Raw genomic sequence first — 22,360 nt, 5'->3', positions numbered from 1 at the left:
CGAGACGCCAAAGCTGTTTAGCTAGAAGCGCTAGATTAAATTCATGGATCATACGGAAACCAATCCCTCCCTCCTCTCGAGGTGCACACATTTTTTCCCATTTTTCCCAATGGATTCCCTTTTTCGGAGGATTCGAGCTCCACCAGAATTGTGCAATGGCACTTGCTAAATTCTCACATATCTTTAAAGGAAGCAGAAAGCTAGACATGACATAAGTCGGCAGAGCTAGCAGTATCGATTTAATCAAAACCTCTTTTCCTCCCTTAGATAACCATCTACCAGTCCAGCCATTCACTCTGTGTAGGAGCTTCTCCTTTAAGAAAGCCAATAATTTACACTTTGATCCACTGATATCCTTTGGGATTCCTAAGTAGGATCCCATCCCGCCTTCATTTTGTATACCAAGAGTATCTTTGATATGCTGTCTATCATTCGCTGGAATCCTTTTACGTACCAAAGAGTAACGAGGATTTGTCAAAATTAATACGTTGACCTGATGCTTTCTCATATTTCCTGACTACTTTCATAACTTCTTCACATTCACGGGGCTCCGCCTTACAGAAGAAAAGGATATCATCAGCAAAGAGAAGGTGAGATACCGAGGGGCTAGCGCGAGCGACTCGCATCCCCGTTATCTTCCCTTGATTCTCTGCTTGATTAAGAAGGATAACGAGCGCTTCCGTGCATAGAATAAATATGAAAGGAGACAAAGGATCACCTTGTCGTAGTCCTCTCCCAAGAACAATGTTTCCCCTTGGTTCCCCAATCATGAGAACTCTATACTTGACTGAGGTGATACAACGCATAATCCACTCAATCCATATTTCTGAAAAACCCATCTTTCTCATGATTGCCTCAATGAATGACCATTCCATTCTATCATATGCTTTACTCATATCAGTCTTTATAGCCATTCGTTTAACCCGTCCTCCCGGTTTAGTTCTCAGGGCGTGAAACATCTCCTAAGCTATCATGATATTATTTGTAATTTGTCTACCAGCAACGAAGGCTGACTGAGTCTCTGATATCCGTTGTGGAAGAACCTTCTTCAATCTTTGGCATAAGACCTTAGATATTATCTTGTAACTGACATTGCATAGACTGATAGGTCTAAACTTTGTCATCTCATTCGGCTTCGTCGTCTTAGGAATTAAACAAATGTTTGTGTCATTCAGGCCCTGTGTCATTGTTCCCTCGAAAAGGAACTGATTAACCATACGAGTTAAATCATCTTTGACAATATCCCAAAATTTCTGATAGAAGAGAGTTGTAATTCCATCCGGTATTGGCGCTTTCTCTGGATGCATAGTAAACAATGCTAATTTGACCTCCCATTCAGTTACTGGCACAGTCAGGTCATCATTTATTGCCCCAGTAATTGTAGGCGAGATCTCTGATAGCGCATCATCTATATCCTCTGGGTTTGAAGACTCAAATAGTTGGCGAAAGTAACTAGTAGCAATGGCTACTAATCCTTCCTAATCCTCCACGACATTCCCATTTTCATCTAAGAGTTGTGTTATCCTATTCCTAGCTCTTCTCTGCTTCACTAACGCATGGAAATATTTTGTGTTCTTATCACCTTCCCTCAACCAGAGAACCCTACTTTTTTGTCTCCAAAACATCTTTTCTGCCTTAAGAGCAGAAGATAATTCCTTCAAAGCTTCTGCTATTTCCTCGGAGGTTGCATCATCATTTGAGTATAGGCCTTCCACCTTCTCTTTAAGCTCTTCTACTAACTTCGCACAATTCACATTGTTTTGTCTCCTCCATTGACTTAAAGCTTTTCTGCAACTAGCAATGTGTTCCATTATATTCGCTTCAGGTGGCAAATCCTCCGACTTCCATCCTTCGAGGATTACTTGCCTTAGTTCTTTATTATCCAACCAGCGTTTATCAAATTTAATTTTTTTTTTCCTCTTCACTGGCTTTGTTAGAATTTCAGCTAGGACCGGACGATGATCAGAGCTCCAAAGCCTAAGATACTTGACAGCTGAGTGGTCTAGCTTAGCAAGTTTACATATCAGCTAAATATCATATAATTGCATTTCATAGGACTCACAAATAATTAAGGATTAAATTATACTATATCTTTTTCTCTGGCTACTACATATATTGTATACAGTATAATTTTCTGAAAACGTTTTAAAAAAAATAGATTTCGAAGATACTACATGAAAACATGTAATATAATGAGAGTATTTGCACTCCCATATATAAGAAGAATGACCTAATTTGCGGGAAAAGAAAGGTGAATTCTTAAACTTTTTTTAGTTTTCTGCAAATTATACCATTCTTCTTGTATATGGAATGTAAATACTCATTATTTCATTATTTTATTCAAAGAGTTAAGCTTTAACCAAATAAGATATAGCAATCATTTTATGTAAAAAAAATAAATAACTACCAAATTGTCATCAGAAAGAGAAACTAATCACCTACAAGTTCAAGACAAACTAAAAAATAAATATGGTGAAGTGCATAGTCCCAAAATAAAATTTTGAAAAGAGAGCATAAAATATAAGGAGATTTTTTTTAGCCAGTTATAAAATATAAGGAGAATTTTTTTAGCCAGTTATAAAATATAAGGAACTATAATTTTTTGTTTGATATAAAATGCTATTTCCCTAAAATATATAGTCTCAAAACGAAAAAAAGCCCTAAAGAGATTTCATATGCTTCACATCCTCTACATAATCTTGAAAGGAATAAATTGTAACACCTTAATATTTCAACTCTTTGCAACCCTTGTACTTCAGTTCTTTCCAAAAGTCATCTTCCTCTCGACATTTTAGTAAAATACATAAAAAAGGCCTGTGAACATGACCGGCGGCAACACAATATCACATGTCATTCCAACAATTTGATATGTATTGATCAGTATACTATCTCACAGTAAACAATAAAAACAAATTCATAGAAGTATTTTCAAATAGAAAGTGCTAAACAACATATAAAACATAAGTTTTCTCACCAAAAAAAACTCTAATAGTCTCTACATTTTTTGAATTGTTGGGCCTCAGCTTTACTAGTCACAACTTCAACTTTTAAGTTACCAAATTTTTTATTTATTTAAATTGAACTGAGACCGGATGATACCATTAACTACGCTAGTGTCTCTGCTAGGTCTATCATCAGTGAAAAGAGTTATATAATCACATCTTCTGTTCCAACCACAACAACATCAAAAGGAGTATAGTAATGAAGCCGAAGTATTCCACCAGTCAAGTAGAAAATCAGCTCTTGTTGTCAAACTTTTATGAGATCCTTGTCTCATTGTAAGCAGAAGTAAAGAAAGAAATCTTTAGAGCCAACCTCAACAGGGGCAGGTGTTCAGTGCTCTGTCTCATGATCGAATTCACATATGGATAAGAAACCAGTAAGTTCTGAAACATATCGTGGATACTAAACATTTATCTTTAGCGGTGGAGTTTACATGCCAAAGAGTAACAATGCTGCAAGCTTACACACATTACGACGAACCTATACTAGTAGTCACCACCATTAGATTTGAAGAAATCCACTTTATTACATAAATATTCTAAACACACAAACAAGTACCAGCTTTTACTTTACTTCAAGCTTTACTCGTCACAACTTCAACTTTCTCGGCCATCTTCTCGTATTCGAACTCCTTATTCTTCTTCTGCCCACATTCCTCAGGCACCACAAGATAGTTCCTTTCGAGGGCTGCCCATACACGCATCACAGCGAAGAACAGAAGCCCTACAGATCCAAAGGTCATAAGGAAGCATGTCACAGTCCCCCACATCTTCTCTCTTCTTCTCTTCTCCTGCCATCTACGCTGTGACTCAAGAACCGCCGCATACGAGTGTAGTATACTCCTAGAGAAGTGTCCCGCTTGTAATCTCCAAGAGTGGAGGTTAAAGCTCCCGCTATACGACTTAACACCGACCATGAACTCGTCCTCGTCTTTCAACGAATCAATCCGAGAACTGAACCCAGTCTTTGGATATTTATAGTGTTTTGATTTGGTTAACGAAGCATCTAAGTACCTGGTATTCGCTTGATAAGTAATCCAGACATACAACAACATCTTCCCCTCCTCTTCCTCCTCCTCATCCTCCTCCTTGGAGTTAACAACCGTGAGGTTGCTTATCTTCTCAGGAACCGTAGAACCATATACACCAACCGTTACACCGGAGTCTTTAGACTTGGTGAAATTATTAGAAATGTCGATCTTGACTTCGGATAAAGAGTGATCAAGTGTTCCGTTAGAAGGAAACACGACAAAAGCTACACTCCCACCACGACCACGTGACATGTAGAAAGAGAAGACAGTAGAGAAACCAGTGAAGAAGTCGGCTTTAGTGTCTTTGGACTCGATGGGTTTCTTGTAAAAGACCCCACCACTCACTGAGTCAGTCAGCTGAATCGAAGCTCCGCCGTCCACGAGCTTTGCGTCGCCGTACAGGGAAATGTCGTCAGACTCAAAGGTCGCGTTTCTATCGAACCTTGTGAAAGAGAAGGATGATGTAGCTTCAGATATAGAGATTGTGGAGAAGAGTGAAGTGAAAGTCAGGAGGAGAACGAGGAATGACCTGGAGAGAATGAAGCTCGCCATTAGAGACTGGAATGTGGTTGATGTTGTATGGTTTTTGAGATCTTATTATGATGGAGAGAGAGAGAGAGGTTAAAGTATGGTGGGTGCAAGAGAGAGAAAGAAAGAATGATGTTCTTAGCGGGATATAAGAACCCGTCTCTTAACTTTTAACTAAAAAAACTAAGAACCGGTTAATAGTTAAAAGTTAAGAGACGGAATGATGCGCCTTTGAGTAGCGCACCGGGCAAAACAGACATGCATGGCTTGATCATGGAAAGCAGTAATGATATATGTTCATTGTTTGACTCATATCTTCCAAACCACAAGTCCTCTATGCAGGAAATCACTTGGATAATGTGCTCAACTCAATTACGGAGCTCCTCAAAGAAGAATCAGATCAAACGGAGTTCAGATGTGGGAGTTATGCTATTTGCAAATCAGGAGATCTTCAGTTCTCGTGAATTTGGGCCGTACGGATCGTCCGGTCCACATCTTGATCCTTACCGCGAAGGAACCACTTGTTTCAGACGAACCTGGACGTTAGCCGAAAAGTCCCTTTGACCAGATCTGAGATCCAAGAGTTTTAATACATTGTCTTTAAATTTCTCATCTAGATTCGATTTACTAAATTTTTCTTTAATACATTCTTAAGTCTTTTTCTATTCCTCAAGTAGTATAAATATATAAACACTTCTCATAATAAAATCAGTCTATGTTTTTTAGTTTATTTTTGTTTCTTCTCTGAGAGAGAAAGAGAAAGTTCTTTAACTAGTTCATTGGTGTGAACCGGCTTGTTGATTTGGTGGTCATTCAATTCATCTTTGTGTGTTGTTTGGTGGTTAGCCAACACATTCATTCTTTCTTTGGTGGTTAGCCTTAGATCGTGAGTTTATCAAGAGCTATTCCGCATCTCTTGACGATCCTTTCAATCCATCTCAGTTCCAGAAGTGTCGTTTGCCTTCTCGGATCATATCCAACACCCAGTTAAAGTGATCTTTCCCGATTTAGGGCATATCACGGGTTCTTATATCCCGATAAGAACCTCAGCTTAACCTTAAGAATCTCCCATGGATCATGCTCTAAGAAATAAAAGTTCATGCGCGTGTTATAAGATGCGGCGTGGTGCTGCATTAGTATTTGACTATTTGTTAACGCACGCTATAAATTGACAACCAATTATCACACATACTAGTTTCTGAAATAGTTTTTGCTTAAATACTAGTTTCTGAAATTTACAAGTTATTAGTGGTTCAATGGGAATCATACGACAATATATCTTGAGAAGGAAAGATTGTACATGTATCAAGTTAGCAAGGTAGATGATTTTGAATTTTTATTACAATATTCTTCAACCATTGTACGTACACCTGTATCTATTATGTTTTCTACTTTTCTTACATCGAAAATACGTTTTTAATGTTTCGAATACACTAGTTTACCATTGCAAATTATAATACATGATTTTATAATATCTCCTTAAGATTGTACCGGTATTACTTTGAACTAATTAACGCGTTGAGTCTAATACGGACGTGCACCCATGTACGCACGTTGCTTTGTTTCCAAGAAAGCCACCTACCGGAAAGTCTTGTAATGAAAAAGATAATTCAACTAAATCTTTTACAATAGTTTATGTCTTTGATTACGTTCGCTGAACTAATAAAAATGCCAATTTACAGAGGAAAAGTATTACACTCTTTATATAATATCATGTAGTGAATTTGAAGAATCCGAGCAAAAGTCTAGACGTCAAAAATAATGAAGAATAGTAAAAACTCAAAAAACTGGGTACAAAAAAATGCAAATATATAATAACTTATAAGAAGCACATGCTTTACACAATAACCATACTTGTTTCAGTTAAGCTTTCTGAAGATCGACAGAAGCTTATTCATCCAGTAGCATACAAGTTCCAGCACTCATTTTAAAGATTGAAATCAAATAATGGCAACAATATATATATAGCAATTCAACAATACGACTAGGGCTCAGACTGGTGTAAACACAGCATTTGAAAGAGTTTGCGGATTTAAGTGATATACTGATACATTGGTTAGAAATTAGTCTATTTGCGTGATATTAATGACTATTATAGTAAAACCATATTTAGGGGAGGTTACAAAGAAAAAAATAGTAAAGGCAAATCATTAATTAAAACAACCAAAAAAAAAATTAATTAAAACATCTTGTATACTTATATAATACTCACAAACCCACACAGCTCCTTCAATTTACGCCTCCCACGTTCTCTCTACATTACTCTTTCCCTTGAGAACATCAAACTTTAAACCCCAAAAACAGTAAAGGAGAAAGAGAGGAAGAGAGAACAAAAAAAAACCAAAGAAGCAATGTCTTATTCTTCCCTCAAATTGCCAATCTTTCTCATCCTCTCATCTCTTCTCCATGCAGCTTTAGGTACGTACACACGTATATATTTATTTTGTAGAAAATATCCAATCGTTAAAACCCAAGAGCATGATCAAGATTCATGTTTTGAATTAACCAGGAGCGTTAACCATAGGAACAATGAACATTTGACTTTTTGTTATTCAGTTTATGTGTTGAATTAGGATTAATGGGATATGGACCTTAATCTCTAAACTGTCAATTGATTTTAAGTTTAAAGTTTATAAAACTCAATATTTTGTCTTTCTCACAATAAATTGTAGGGGAGGACATCGTTTGCGAGAATCTGCCCACGAATATGTGCGCGTTCTCGATATCGGCCTCCGGGAAAAGATGTTTATTGGAGACAGCTAACGTCGCCGGAGAATACACTTGCCGGACTTCTGCGGTGGAGGTTGAAGGTATTGTAAACCACGTGGAGAGCGATGAATGTGTAGCCGCTTGTGGGGTTGATCGGAAAACCGTAGGGATCTCGTCGGACGCAATGATGGAGGAAGGATTCGCCGCGAAGCTTTGCTCTCCGGCTTGTTTGGATTATTGCCCTAACATTCTTGATCTTTATTTCAACCTCGCCGCCGGTGAAGGTACGATCTTGAGTTTTTTTTTTGTGATTCATGCGTACGTTGACATTTTGTGTGTGTGTACATATATAATTCTTATAAGTAGCCTACGTACCGGTCTGATGAAATATTTTGATGTTTTAATGAATAAGGACTTGCTTAGCTGTAAACATAAGTACTGTAGATAGATAAATAGGTGTAAACAATTAAAGGTATACATTCCTTAAGTTAAAAAAGCATAAACCTAATACCAAATATAAACGAAACTTTTGAATGGTACTATACCATTAGGTCCATTACCTTTAACGTAATTGAGGTTTCTTTGCAAAAACATTTGTAGAGAAATTGATATTGGCTACAGCAAAAAGTGAAAACAAAATTGTATTTTTTTGTCAAGTAACAAAATTGTATTTACCAAAATAGGAAAGAAAACTAAGTGATTGCCTTAAGTAGATGTGGGAAAATATGTATTTTGTGCTGTTTAATATGAAGTAGGGCAGGCAGGATCTTACACTTGTGTATATCGAATCCTTTTTTCTTACACGTGCATGGAAGAAACTCACTTTCATCTTTATGGTTTATCTTACCGTCAAAGCAAGGAATTTCGGTAGGAGCTTGATTGTTATGCTTCACTAACCATAATTATTATTTGAATAGTAATGATTTAATATTGCAAATATGGTTACGTCACTTACGTTGGTACCCCTACTACTACAGAAAAAAAAATCAATGATGTAAAAGTTTATGCTTGACTTAACGTGTCAATTGACTACATGCAGGTGCTTTTTTACCTGATCTGTGCGATGCTCAACGGATAAATCCTCACCGTTCAATGTTGGAAATCCTCAGTTCCGATGCGGCTCCTGGGCCTGTCTCCGAGACTGCTCCAGGCCCTGACTCCGACTCCGCAGCTCCTGCTCTAGCTCCGGCTGCTATGTAAAATTAATGTTATTAATTTCGCGTTTGTCATGGTTTATGTTTAATATTTTCGATTGGTGATCCACAAATCACAATGGATCATATCTTCAGTTGGTATGATTTGGTGATAGATCATCAATTGATTCATATGTGAGAAGAGGATACAGAGTGAGTTTGTTATTTGGTTCGGTTTTAACAAAAAAAACAATTTCCCATTAATAATTAACAACTTTTGTAATATCACACTACAAGAAAACAGCGGTATTCTGACGGACATTCCGACGGAAAATGAAATCCTCGGAATATGGAAACACAAAATTTGTGTTTCCTCGGAATATACCGACGGAATTCCGAGGAAATACAAATCCGTCGGAATTTTCTTATGGAATACCGAGGAAAAACGTATTCCTCGGAAAAAACCGATGAATTCCGAGGATATATTATAGCCGTTAGAGAGCCGTTGGAAGATTTTAAAAATTCCGAGAAAATTCCGACGAACTAGCCGTTTCCGTCGGAATTCCGTCGGAATTTCCTCGGTCTGTCGGCAGGATTTCAACTATAAATACAAGCACCCCTCTTTCTCTTCATTCACTCCATATCTTCATCCTCCCTCTTACTCTCTTTACACACGAATTTGATTCATAAAAAACATGTCTTCTTCAAATTATTTTCGTTCTTGGATCGATCGACCTCATTTGGATCCGAACACGAGATTGCTTACGGAAGAATACCAACGAGGTATAACCGAATTCATGGGGTTAGTTCACCGACAACCGGAAGCAAAAACAGGTATGTTAAGATGTCCTTGCTCTAATTGTAAAAATAAAAAGGTTATTAAAGAGTGGGATGTTTGGACTCATCTATATTTGAGTGGGTTTACACGAAGTTACAAAATTTGGTATCATCATGGGGAAACTGATTATGAACATGGTAGTACTAGCGAACCTCAGCCAGCGGTTAGATTAGAAGAACTAATTAGAACGGATGTAGATTATGGTGTAGGTACTGAGCAGATGGTAAATGATCATTTTAGAGGGGAAGATTTACCCAATGCACAAGCTAGGAGATTTTATGATATGTTGGATGCTGGAAAGCAACCATTGTACGAAGGTTGCAGAGATGGTCATTCAGCTTTATCATCTGCTACAAGATTGATGGGCATTAAAACAGATTATAATTTGGCTGAAGACTGTGTGGATGCGATTGCTGATTTTGTAAAAGGTAATCTACCCCAGGGTAATGTAGCTCCTGGTTCATACTACGACGTTCAGAAACTCGTAGCTGGTCTTGGTTTATCGTATCAGGTAATAGATGTATGCAGCGACAACTGCATGATTTATTGGAGGGCGGATGAACAGCGGGTTACATGCAAATTTTGTGGAAAATCTCGTTATAAAGATACGAGTGGAAGAGTTCCAGTGCCATATAAAAGGATGTGGTATTTGCCTTTGACGGAAAGGTTGCAGAGGTTGTATCTGTCTGAACGCACAGCGCAACCAATGAGATGGCATGCGGAGCACTCAACAGATGGTGAGATCAGACATCCTTCAGATGCAAAAGCGTGGAAGCATTTCCAATCAAAGTATCCCGACTTTGCGTATGAGAGAAGAAATGTCTACCTTGGATTATGTACTGATGGTTTCAGTCCGTTTGGCAAGAGTGGAAGACAGTATTCTCTATGGCCCGTCATTCTTACAACATACAACCTACCCCCAAACTTGTACTTGCGACGAGAGTTTTTGTTTCTCTCGATTCTCGTTCCCGGACCAGAGCATTCTAAGAGATCACTTGATGTGTTTCTTCAGCCACTAATATATGAGTTACAACAACTATGGGCTCAAGGTGCTGAAACATACGATGTTTCGTGTAAAGAAAACTTTCAAATGCGGGCAGTACTAATGTGGACAATAAGTGATTTTCCAGCATATGGTATGTTGTCTGGATGGACAACGCATGAAAGGCTATCATGTCCATATTGTCAAGATAACACTGATGCTTTCCAACTAAAACACGGAAGGAAAACGTGTTGATTTGACTGTCACAGGAGATTCCTACCACCTGATCATCCATATCGTAGGAGTAGGAATTTGTTTACGAAGAACAAGAGGGTGTTTGACAGTCCACCTCCGAAAATTTGTGGGAAAGATTTGAAGATACAACTAAGAGATTTTGGTGCAGAAAGGACGCCAGACGTCAGGGAAGTTCTGAGCTGGAAGACCCACTACAACCAAGCACATCCGGTAACTTAAGTGCAGCAGAAGATTTAGCTGGAGTTGGCCTTGTAGTCGATTTAACCGACTTCGGAGAGGAAGCCGTCGTTCACGTAGAGGATGAACCAGTGATTGGAGAGTTTCACCAAGATCCAGATTCAGATTCATCTGGTGATGACGACTCGGAAACAGACTACCATTGATTTTTTTTTTTTATGAAATACCGAGGAATTTGTTTTTCCTCAGAATTTCCTCGGAATATTCCGAGGTTTTTCCGAGGAAACAACGTTTTTAAATCGAAAACAACGTTTTTTGGTTTGAATAACACTTATATAACCCTTATTAAGTGTCTTAGACTATACAATTGTATAAGAAAAGAAATACGGCAAAAAATCCTCAATGGTATGCATTACAATTGTATAAGAAATGAAATACGGCAAAAAAAATTGATGTTTTGAAACCCCAAACACTAGTTCCTCGGTATTTCCTCGGAATATTCCGACGGAATTCCGAGGAAGATAAGGTTTTCCTCGAAATTCCCTCGGAATATTCCGAGGAAATTCCGAGGAAATAGGGTTTTTAAACCGAAAACAACGTTTTGCGGTTTGAATAACACTTATATAACCCTTATTAAGTGTATTAGACTGATTATGAAGTCAAAAATTTGTTTCTTACCCTATAATAAACACTTTTCCGATTGTATGAACGAAATCTCCACAACATAAGAGAAACACTTATACACTTTAATGAACGGTAAAGGGAATACTTTCAATGCGTTTTGAAATTTGTTATTTCATGGTTTATGCTCGTCTATACAAAGAATCCTCAATGGTATGCATTACAATTGTATAAGAAATGAAATACGGCAAAAAAAAATGATGTTTTGAAACCATTTCTCTCTTCTTCCTCTGCGCAACTCCTCCGACGATTTTCCCCTGAAATCCGACGATATCTCCGGCGATCTCCCCCTTCTCTAACACAAATCATGTAAGGACCCTATCCCACTCCCTTAGGTTCTATTTGTTAGCTTTTTGTGTAGTTTTGATAGATTTTTGTTAGGGTGATTGGTTAGGATTGTGATTTGGTTGTATAATAGGTTTAGAATTGTGATTTGGTTGAATAATTTGTTTTGTTGAATTGATTTAGAATTTTTTTATAATTTTTTTATTTTTTTTTGTATTTATAAAATCGATTTTTGTATATAAAATCGATTTTTGTATTTTACAAAACGATTTTTGTATATAAATTCGATTTTTTGGATTTTACAAAATGTTTTTTGTATATAAATTCGATTTTTTGGATTTTACAAAACATTTTTAATATCTATAAAACTTTTTTTGTGATTAAAAACTGTTATTTGGGATTTAAAATATATATATATATATATATATATATTATTAAAACTATTTTTTGTAATTATTAAACTATTTTTTATTTATTAAAACTATTTTTTGTTTATTAGAACTATTTTTATATATTTATTAAACATTTTTAATATCTATAAAACTTTTTTTGTGATTAAAAACTATTATTTGGGATTTTTGTTTTAAAAAAAAATATATATATATATTATATAAATTTCTATATTTATTAAACATTTTTAATATTATTAAAACTATTTTTTGTAATTATTAAACTATTTTTTATTTATTAAAACTATTTTTTGTTTATTAGAACTATTTTTATATATTTATTAAACATTTTTAATATCTATAAATCTTTTTTTGTGATTAAAAACTATTATTTGGGATTTGTTTTTTTAAAAAAAAAATAATTTATATATTTCTATATTGATTAAATATATTTTTTTTAATTTACAGGTCTCATGATGATCAGACCCGGTCCTCGACAGTGGACATCCCAAATATTTACAGCGCATGGATCAACCGTATGATGTACTCGGCCCTCGACAGGGGACATCCGACTTTCACTCACTTCCCTACCGACAAGCAACATCTGTGGTTTCGTCAGTTTGCGGTAAGTATTCTAATTTTTTACTTATATTTTTAATCTTTAATATAAATTTTCTACTAATTGTATTTTTTTTTCAGCAAGAGTTCAACTGGAATTCCGATGAGACGCTCTTTATCTATAACCACTTCGTCCATAAAGTTATGGACAACTATGGGATGCAGATCCACGAGTGGAAGAAGAAGTGGGAAATCAATAATGTTCGATTTAATTTATTAAACAATTTTTTAATTTATTAAACTATTTTTTTATTTATTAAACTATTTTTTTTTTATTAAAAGGTCCCAAAGTCGATGAACGACACGGTCTGGAAGGAGTTGTGTGCGCATTGGGATAAGGAAGAGACGAAAGAAACTTCTTCCACCAACTCCACCAACCGCAGGAGCGACCGTAAAGGGAAGGGCATCTACAAGCATAACTTGGGTGCTCAATCTATTGCCACTCTGGGAGATCGCATGGTAAGTTCAACCACTTTTTCTTCAATTATTTGAGTTTCAGAATTTTAATTTATTGTGCATTTCTTCTAATTTCTAATGTTTCTTTAATTTATGTTTTTTTTCAAGGCGGAAGAAAATGATGGCGAGCCGGTTGATGATCTCGCCCTAATGAGGAGGGCGTATACCAACAAGAAGACCGGCCAGATTGATGACGGTCTTGTGAGGGACGTGGTCGACCTGGTCCAAACTCAGGTGGTAGACGAAGTGTCTCAGCTTCAAACCGAGGATGACGCTTCGACGGCTTCGACCAACTTGTCCCGGTTTCGAATCAACGAAATCGTTGAATCGGTAAGTTCTTTTTTTAAAAGTTCAATTTATTTATTTCTTGATTTTTATTTTATCATCAATTTATATTATTTAAATTTGGCTATTTATATTTCAGTCGGTTCTAAAGAAGAAGGGACGTTTGGTCGATTTGGGTCGTCGCTCCCGGTCGGCTGCTCCTTCTTCTGCACCACCGCCATATGTTGATCCAGAAGTTCTTACGGCTCAGCTGAAGGACAAAGATGATCGGATATCTGCGTTGGAGACCCAGATGGCAGCTCAACAGGCGGGCTATGAGACACAGAAGAGGCTGAACGAGCAGATGATGGAGATGATGAAGAGGATGTACCCGAACGAGGTGTTCCCGAACATTCAAGACCCGTAGTTTTTTTTTTTTTTTTACCAAAAACTCGGAATGTTTTATTTTTATTTGTAGAACTTTGAATTATCTAATATGTTTTCAGTTTTAATTTTAATTTTATATTTTCGAATTTAAATTTCACAAATTTTAATTTAAAAAAAAAAAAAATTTTAAAAATTAATTTTTTCGAAATTCCGAGGAAAAGCACCCTCGGAAATTTCCGACGACTTTTTCCTCGGAATAAGTCGTCGGAATTTAAAAAAAAAATCCGAGGGAATGTTCCTCGGAATTTTCCGAGGGACTACGTTCCTCGGAAATTTCCGAGGGTCACGTTCCTCGGAAATTCCCGATGCAAATTCCGAGGAAGATTTCGTCGGAACTTCCGAGGATTGGACCATCGGAAATTTCCTCGGAATATACCGAGGAAGTCCTCCCTCGGTATATTCCGAGGAACTTTCCGGCGATCTAGTGGTCCTCGGAGTTTCCTCGAAAATTCAGTTCTTCGGAATTTCGTCGGAAATTTCCGAGGGATTTCTGAGGAAAAATGAATTTCCGAGGAGTTATTTTCGAGGACTTTTTTCGTCAGTATGTCGTCGGAATAACCTTATTCCGACGACATACCGACGATTTTTTTCCCTCAGTATGCCGCTGTTTTCTTGTAGTGTCATTAAGGTTTTGTTTTCTTGTATGATATATATACTAAGTGCATGCAATCACAACTTATATATAAGCGATTCTTTATACACAAGGCTTATGCTGACATAGTATTTTGTTTGGTAGATCGATTATGGACTGTAGAATCACATTATAATTAATGGTTATGGCTGGATGAAGCTGAAAATGAACAACTCATAGGGTCGAGGAACAACAAGAGACGATTGTCTCCGGTACATTCAGAATTAGATGATTTCATTTGGGCAATGGAGAATGTGATTCAATATACGACATGTTAATATTTTGGGATAAACTACCGCGCGAATATAATTTCAATAATCAAAGATCCGAAAGCATGACCAAATTATTCAACGGAATTAGCAAAGTTAGCATCTATTCAAGGAAGATTCCAAGACTTCAAGATCATTCACATACCAAGGGTACAAAACCGGACCGCATACATTTTAGGACCGCCCGAGCTTTTCATAAGAGTTTAATTTTTGTTGGTTTTTTTCTTCCGTTCTAGATTTACGGATCATTTATATCTTGAATGATATAACAGTTCTTTTGAGACCAATAAAATAAAATAAAATATATAAGCGATTCTTTAAACTCGACTTTAGTATATACTTTTAATAAATACGATTATATTATATATATATGTGAGCATCAAAATGTGTTTCTGGTTCAATTTCTCTTTAAGCTTATCGTTTGTTGCTTTTTATTTTAAGAACGATAAAAGTCCCACGTTAAGATGTTATTGTTTTCCTTTAGGTGTTAAACCCTCGTTTGCAAGTTCTAGAAGGCAACCAAGTTGCTTTGGTCTAGTGGTATAGAAGCTCCAGCTGGAGTGCCCGCCCCTGGGTTCGAGCTTTGGCCACTGCAGAATTTACATGTGGGCTGCAGCATCCGAGACTGAAGACCGTTACACGGTGAGCCACATGGTGACGCCCTGGCAGCGTCCATGCTCACTTCGGTCTCTAGTCAGGACCACCTCGGTGGGACCATGATACTCGGTTAGCAAAAAAAAAAAAAGTTCTAGAAGGCAACAAGTTTATTATAAATTTAGCTTCTTTTTTTTCTAGCAACACAAAAATTTAGCTTAAGTATTAGCAAGGCCGGCCTAGAAATTTTGGGAGATATAAACAGTTTAAGAAGGATTTCTATAGTTTAGTTTGGGGGCCTAAAATAACTTTTTAACAAAATTGAAACCAATTTATATATAATTTTTTTAAAAAAAAAAATTGGGGACTTGAAGCGAATGTTTCATCCGGCTTGGCCTATTGCCTATTTATTAGTTTCTATACGTAAAATGAAATAAAAAGAACATAGCGGCGGTTGAGCAAAACAGAAGACCATATCAGCCAAAGATGCATTAACTCACCGAAGCAGCTCTTTCTATTTATTTATTTTTTGGTCAGGATCGAATCACACATGAGCTGATCATTTTTAAGATCGCTTGCAGAGACGAGAAAACACTATTATTGTGCAGCATTGCCAAATTAATGGTTTCATGTGTCTGCTACCATATGCATGGAGCAGCGCCGGCTCTTACCCATGGCAACATGGGCATCTGCCATGGGTCCATAGGTCCAAAAAAATGTTGTATTGTTTTAAAGATCCATTTGTTAAATTATCAAAAAAAACTCATAATTAAATAAACTTAATTTATTTATTACAAGACAAAACAATAAAAAAATCTGTATATTCACAATTAGTTTTGGGAGATTTTTTATATTTGTTTCAGGTAATGTTTTGAAAATCGGACCAGACGTAGACTCGTCATTGTAACTGGGTCAATGGTCGGACCGGTTCAACTGAGTTTTAAATTTTAATTAAATTTTATATTAAATAACTATTATATGTATAACATAAAATTATTTTTATAAAATTTTATATAATTTTTAGAATCTAAAAATGATATGAAAACAAAAATATTTTTTTAAACTAATATAAAATAATGAAAATAATTTATTTAGATAGACAATTAGAAAATAATATGAATTGATTGTTTTATGAAATCTTTTTAAAATTTGCAGTTTAAAAAAATATACTTGAATTTGAAAAAACAGGGTTTTAATATCGAACCGAATCACCGTTTTAAGCGAATTTTACCGGTTTTTGACCGGGTTTGCCGGTTTGACTCAAATCCAGTTTTTAGTATAACCCGAAACCGGTCCAATCGACCAGTCTAGTCCAGCCAGCCGGTCCTGTCTAATTTTGAAAACACTGGTTTCAGGTTTTTGAGTTCAAGTTAAAAAAAATGAAATGAAGAAAAATATAGAGAATATTTATAAAAGGTCAGAAAACCTTCTAAATAGTCAAAGATAGCCAAGAACGTACAATTGTCAGATTGGATGGTTTACGTTCCGATGCTCATTGGTTCGAACATCACAGGAAATGGACGAATGGTCCAGCGAGTCGCGCCTCGCGGTAATTGCCAAAGACGCATTAATTCACCAAAGAAATAACAATTCGTTTTGGTGAGAATCGTATCACTTATTAGTTGATCATGTAAAAACGACTAGTAATGACAAGTAAGCGATGGTAAAGGGATTGAAATTAAATGGTTAATTGACAAAGCATGACAAATAAAACTCTCAAAGAGATCTTCCCATAAGGCACACGCGAAATCACAATCTTCATCATCATCATTATCATAACACAGAAAATACGTTTCATTATAACTGATTCACTGATTCTAACAGAGAATTTCATAAGAATAATCAATGGAAATTAAATGGTTAATTGACAAAGCATAAAAAAAACTCTAAAAGAGATGAGAGACATCATCATCATCATAATTCATGATAAACATTAAACACGAAGAAGGTATCAAAAACTAAGACGCATATCTTACACCCACATCATGAGTAAAATTGTATGCATGCATATTAGTATATATACGAAGAGAGGTACAAAAAATAAGTTAAACGAAGCTTTCTTTAGACGCTTCCAGGGATTGGGGTCCCACCAAAAACTCAAGCATAGCTGTGTCTGCCTGCGAAGAGCATCATTATCCCTGGAGTGTCTTTTAAGGGTGTATCTTAGCCTAATTGAAATTAAAAAAAAAATGAAAAATACATCAATAAGAGAGACAATACGTCTCTTAATCAAGGGAAGCAAGCAAGGGACGTCTCTTGTGGAACAGCTGTCCAAAAATGAGTGGGGGAGGAGAGGTTTGGTGTTTCAACGCTTTCAGCTTCTCTCTCTCCCGATTCCTCTATCAATCGATTCAGGAACTATTGCAATGATCCAGAAGCAGATGGGTTCGTCTCTCTTCTCTCTCGATTTTCAATTGTTTCTTAGCCTTCTTCGATTGAAAAAATCAGATCGACCTTGGCTTGAGCGATATCTAGAACTTAGAAAAGTTTTTTCAGGTTGAAGGCATCACAAGATGGAGACAGATATGGAGAATTCCGAGGAACTCAAAAAGGTATGTTAATCATTCACTAGATTTTTATTTAATTTATTGTTCTGGTTTTTTCAATTATATCATCACGAATGCACTTAATCCCATCAAATTTTCGCATTAAACATGCTTGGGCAAGAGTAATAGACATCCCGGAGAGTTCTGGTGTTGCAACTCTTTGTTTACCAAAAAAAAACGGTTGTTCGGGTTTAAATTCTTGCTTGATCTTCAAAACTGAACTTTAATCATGTCTGATGTGTGAATGTTAAATCCGAACCAATATATAATACGGCTGTGGTTGTGAATCAAAACTTGTTATATGTGAGACAGTACATCTTGGAGACGACGGCATATCCAAGAGAGCATGGAGAGCTCAAGAAGCTACGAGAAGCTACGGTCCACAAGTATGGCAATTTGTAAGTCTGGCTATACAAACTCCCTTCTCCATGGAATGCAGAGTTTTCAATCTCCCAGAGCAGCAGTTTTTGGCATACGTCACAAACGCAAGAAACTCTGGCCAAAACTCTGTTTCAACAGCGACCGTATCCATCACCAAACTCTCATTTCACGGAAATCACAAAGAGAGGCGATGGAAAAGATGGTCTTGGTGATGCAGATTGAGAAAGAGAGAGACTTATTCTTGCCCTGTATGTTTGCTTTTCTTCATATACATGTATGACCTTGAGAGTAGTTTGTTTACTGGTCTGGTCTAGTGAAAACACGTAACCATACTTTAAATGTGAATTAGCATGTAAAATGTTCTCAGTGTTGAAAATGATGGTTGAACAAAAGGTATATATGTTTATTTGCATGTAAATGTTCTCAGTGTAGTGTTTGTTGTTGATCATGTCTCTTTTTGTTCTTGTTTGTCTGTTTAAAACAATTCTTACACATATTTTAGTAATCTTTGTTTGGACGTGATTAAGAGAATGCTTCTTTCAAATTATTATCGTTTATTTTACTAATTTTTGTTTTTATTTTAAAATCAATGTTTAAAATGTTATCTTGTACTATGTTTTTTTAAAAAAATTTAAGTTTAATAAGAAAAATAAAAAAAAATTGGTTTTTAATTAAAAAAAATATTTTTTCAAAAAACTTTAAATAAGAAATTTGCAATAGAGCACGTTAATTTCCAGGTCTTTTGATTAAGTCTCTTAATTCACTTTTACGATTAAAAAATATTTTAAAAAAATAAGAGATCCATTTAGGTTATATTATTTATTGCCTTTTGCCATGCGCTTTCCAGCTGCTAATGTAGTTTTTTTTTGTTTTGTCAACACTAATGTAGTTTATTTCTACTGTATGGAGTATATATCTTTCGCCATTTTTGCTTTCCACAATAAGCTTGACTGAAAATAGCTCAATGTTATTAAATGAACCCAACAACATCAAAGGAACATAATGAAATAACCAAACAACATCAACAGAACATAACAAAGAAAGTACAATCAACATCACAAAGCATATAATATAACTCAGAACTCCAACCCTGAACCTTGGAACTTCTCTTGGATGACCATGTCAATTTTCTTCTGCATTTCGGTAGTGAGATGATTCTTCCAGTCATCAACTTCGCCTTTGCGGAAAAAGATATTGTGCGTTCCGGTGTGGTTGACGTCGAAACTGCTCAAATTGCCAAAAGAGCACAACTCCAAGATCTTCTCAACAGACCCACCACGTTTCTCTTCTTGACTAAAAGGACAGCCCAAGAACTCTGCAAGTCTCATAACCTGGGCGCAAGGCTCAGCTTTCAGATCCTCATACTTCATGAAAAGAACATGTTCCGGGTCTTCTAAACTGCCTCTCCAATAGCTCAAAACACTGTCCCAAAAAGGTCCAAAATAGTGAACTCCTCTACAGAAAGACTCGACCATAGACTCGAGATCACTTCTTTCAACTTCCTTTTTCGCCATTTTTGCATAAAAATGCCAACGTGACACTAATACATCTTTTACGTTCCTGCACATGTACACGATTTTGCAAGGAGCGTTCATGAGCGGCTGCCGCAAAGTATGCAACGGCATGTGAGTCGAGAACACCCTGGGAGATGACGGAAACTTGGTTAGGTCCGGTTCTGGGCTTTTGCGATACAGATCAAGTTCGAAGAAAGGTACAAGCATGTGAGGGCTTCCAGAGGCCAAAGGATGGTTGTTACAAGAACCACCCACTGACCTCTCAAGAAGCGCGACTGTGAGGGCCTTGGCCCAAGTTGTGCCAGACTTAGGGTATGAAGCGAGTATTATGTCGGTGTCGGTGGGCTTAAAGTTTCTCTGGAAATCGATAACTGCTTGGAGAGCAAAGTTTCGATACCAACATCCTTGGTAGTTGTAGATCTTCGCCCCTTGAAAGTCTGCATCTGAAGGAAGTGAAGAGATTAGACTTCTGATTTTCTGTTCTTATGTTGTCATCGTCTCCCATGTTTCCTAAAGTTCTCTCTCATTCTTTTTCTTTTTGTTGACATTATAAGCTTAGAGCCTGATTATTGCTGAAAATTGTTATGGATTTCTTAAATTTTTTTTGTCTGATTTAAAATAAAAAATAAAAATAAAAAGGGAACTGACTGGAGGCCGGAACGTGTCAATCGAACCCGCAAAAAGTATTTTTGTCGAACAACCGATTCTAAAAAACACGCGGGACCCATACCTTTAAAATCCCATTAGTAACTGCGATAATCACGGACAAGAGCACATGCAAGATTCGAAAACAAAGAGCACATGCAAATGTTATAAAATAAAAGAGCACATGCAAATACAGTGACAGAGTAAAAAAACAATGATATTTTATATTTTATTCTATTAAAAAATTATTATATTATAAAATGAACCGTTGGAGTAAGTTCAACAATATGATAAAGTTATTTTATTTTAGAATGAAATATAGGAAAAAAATATTATGTAATATTTGAGAAGATGTAATAGTGAAAATGAAGAAACTCAACTAACAGTGGAAATTTAACTTTGATAGCAAGTTGATGGTGATAAAATATCTCTACCCGATTTGGTATGGTATATTATTAACCTAGCATTCGAATTTGCTTGTTAAATGTTTAAACATTTTAAAGTTTTTGAAATAAATTGCTTCCGTTTGTTTGGACGCTAGATTTGTGGAATATTAAAGATACATATATTGAATATATTAGTTATGAATCCATTTATATGTAATAGTGTATTTATTAATAAGCACAATGTTATCTAATCTATTAATTTAGGTCCTATTTCTATCTATTATTAACAACTCTAAAACCACTTAAAGAATTAGTTAATATAATATATTTGATTATTTATTAATAATAAACTAATTATAAATTTGATTTTTTTAATTATAACAAAATCCGTTAAGAAAGAATCTAACAAAATCTTACTTAAAATTCGAATATTTTTATAAAGTAACACATTAATTAATTTCGTAATTAATAATATAAAATTATTATAAATCAATGTTGACTAAAGCTTTATTATAAAACAAGAAAATAAAATTATATACTATTGTTTATAAATTCTATAATTATAATGTGTATTATATAAAATAGTAATTCTATATGAATTAAATATGACAAAATTATATTAAGTAGGTAAATTAAAAAAATTATATTTTTAAATGGTTTCATTTAAATAAATTATCACTCATCATTAAAATGGTTAAAATTCACAAACTATTTAATATTTTTATACAAAAATAAATTTATTAACATATAGTTTAAACTTTAATATCTACAACTATAAATTATATTTTTATATATTTTGAAACTCTCAAAAATATATTGTTTAAAAATGTTTATATAAAAATGTAATAGTATATAATAATCTTTTGTTCGTATACTATTTAAAAATTATGTTATTAGAAAACTATGAAATTTTAGTAATTCATTCAAAATATTAATGACAAATCAAATTTTAAGTTTAAAATTTATTTATTTTAATTATAATAAAATATGCTGAGAGAAATTTAGAAAATATTACCAAAAATTTAAATATTTAGTAACAAAAACAAATTCAAAAGTCATGTAATCTTCCAAACTCAAAAATAGTTGTGTAATTTTCCAAAGTTTTCTTGACAAAATATAAAATTTTAAAAATAAATATTCAAACTCAAAATGATAATATTTCAAATTTTACAGAAGATAAAATCATAGATAATAAAAAATAACTTTTTTGAAATGCACCACGAAAGAACCAAACTATATATGTTGTGAAAATTAAAACAATCTAATATTTTGAATTCTTAATTAAAAAAATAAAATTTAATATCATCACATCCAAAAAATATCCTATATCTATAAAATTTACTAAAATAATATGATAGATACTACTATGTATAAAATTTACTAAACAATTAGACTATATTATTTGAACAAAACAATGTTTTTACTTATAAATTTCGTAAAACACTAAAATGTTATATGTTAAAATATAGGGTTTACAAATGATTTAAAATTTATCCAAAGGTTTAGGGTTTACAAATGATTTAAAATTTATCCAAGAGTTTAGAATTTACCAGGGGTTAGGATAGTGTGTTAGGGTTTAGTGTTTATGATTTAGGGTTT

General features: G+C 34.9%; 3 protein-coding genes and 1 long non-coding RNA gene across 4 annotated transcripts; 2 read left to right on the top strand and 2 right to left on the bottom strand.

Annotated features, from left to right (window-relative positions):
• Positions 1 to 2,891: 2,891 nt before the first annotated feature.
• Positions 2,892 to 5,404, bottom strand: LOC125588995 (L-type lectin-domain containing receptor kinase I.7-like). Its single transcript, XM_048761063.1, has one exon. It carries the CDS (start codon positions 4,583 to 4,585, stop codon positions 3,578 to 3,580), a length of 1,008 nt encoding a protein of 335 aa, XP_048617020.1. The 5' UTR covers positions 4,586 to 5,404; the 3' UTR covers positions 2,892 to 3,577.
• A 1,380-nt stretch (positions 5,405 to 6,784) lies between these two features.
• LOC106409241 lies at positions 6,785 to 8,670 on the top strand. The gene is made up of 3 exons (XM_013849899.3): positions 6,785 to 6,979; positions 7,234 to 7,554; positions 8,310 to 8,670. The coding sequence occupies exons 1-3, from the start codon at positions 6,913 to 6,915 to the stop codon at positions 8,468 to 8,470; spliced, it is 549 nt and encodes a 182-aa protein (XP_013705353.2). The 5' UTR covers positions 6,785 to 6,912; the 3' UTR covers positions 8,471 to 8,670.
• An 8,666-nt stretch (positions 8,671 to 17,336) lies between these two features.
• LOC125588994 lies at positions 17,337 to 18,664 on the top strand. The gene is made up of 3 exons (XR_007325189.1): positions 17,337 to 17,674; positions 17,786 to 17,841; positions 18,148 to 18,664. It is a non-coding gene; the product is annotated as an uncharacterized LOC125588994 (long non-coding RNA).
• Positions 18,665 to 19,162: 498 nt separating this feature from the next.
• Positions 19,163 to 20,458, bottom strand: LOC106408700 (cytosolic sulfotransferase 1-like). The gene is made up of 2 exons (XM_048759761.1): positions 20,455 to 20,458; positions 19,163 to 20,212 (listed from the first exon to the last, which is right to left on the bottom strand). Exons 1-2 carry the CDS (start codon positions 20,456 to 20,458, stop codon positions 19,293 to 19,295), a joined length of 924 nt encoding a protein of 307 aa, XP_048615718.1. The 3' UTR covers positions 19,163 to 19,292.
• Positions 20,459 to 22,360: the final 1,902 nt, after the last annotated feature.

Source organism: Brassica napus, chromosome C6, assembly GCF_020379485.1.
Source record: "Brassica napus cultivar Da-Ae chromosome C6, Da-Ae, whole genome shotgun sequence".
In the NCBI taxonomy this organism is placed as follows: domain Eukaryota; kingdom Viridiplantae; phylum Streptophyta; class Magnoliopsida; order Brassicales; family Brassicaceae; genus Brassica; species Brassica napus.
The sequence above is the reverse complement of the archived record's forward strand: the minus strand, read 5'-3'. Positions and strand labels throughout refer to the sequence as shown.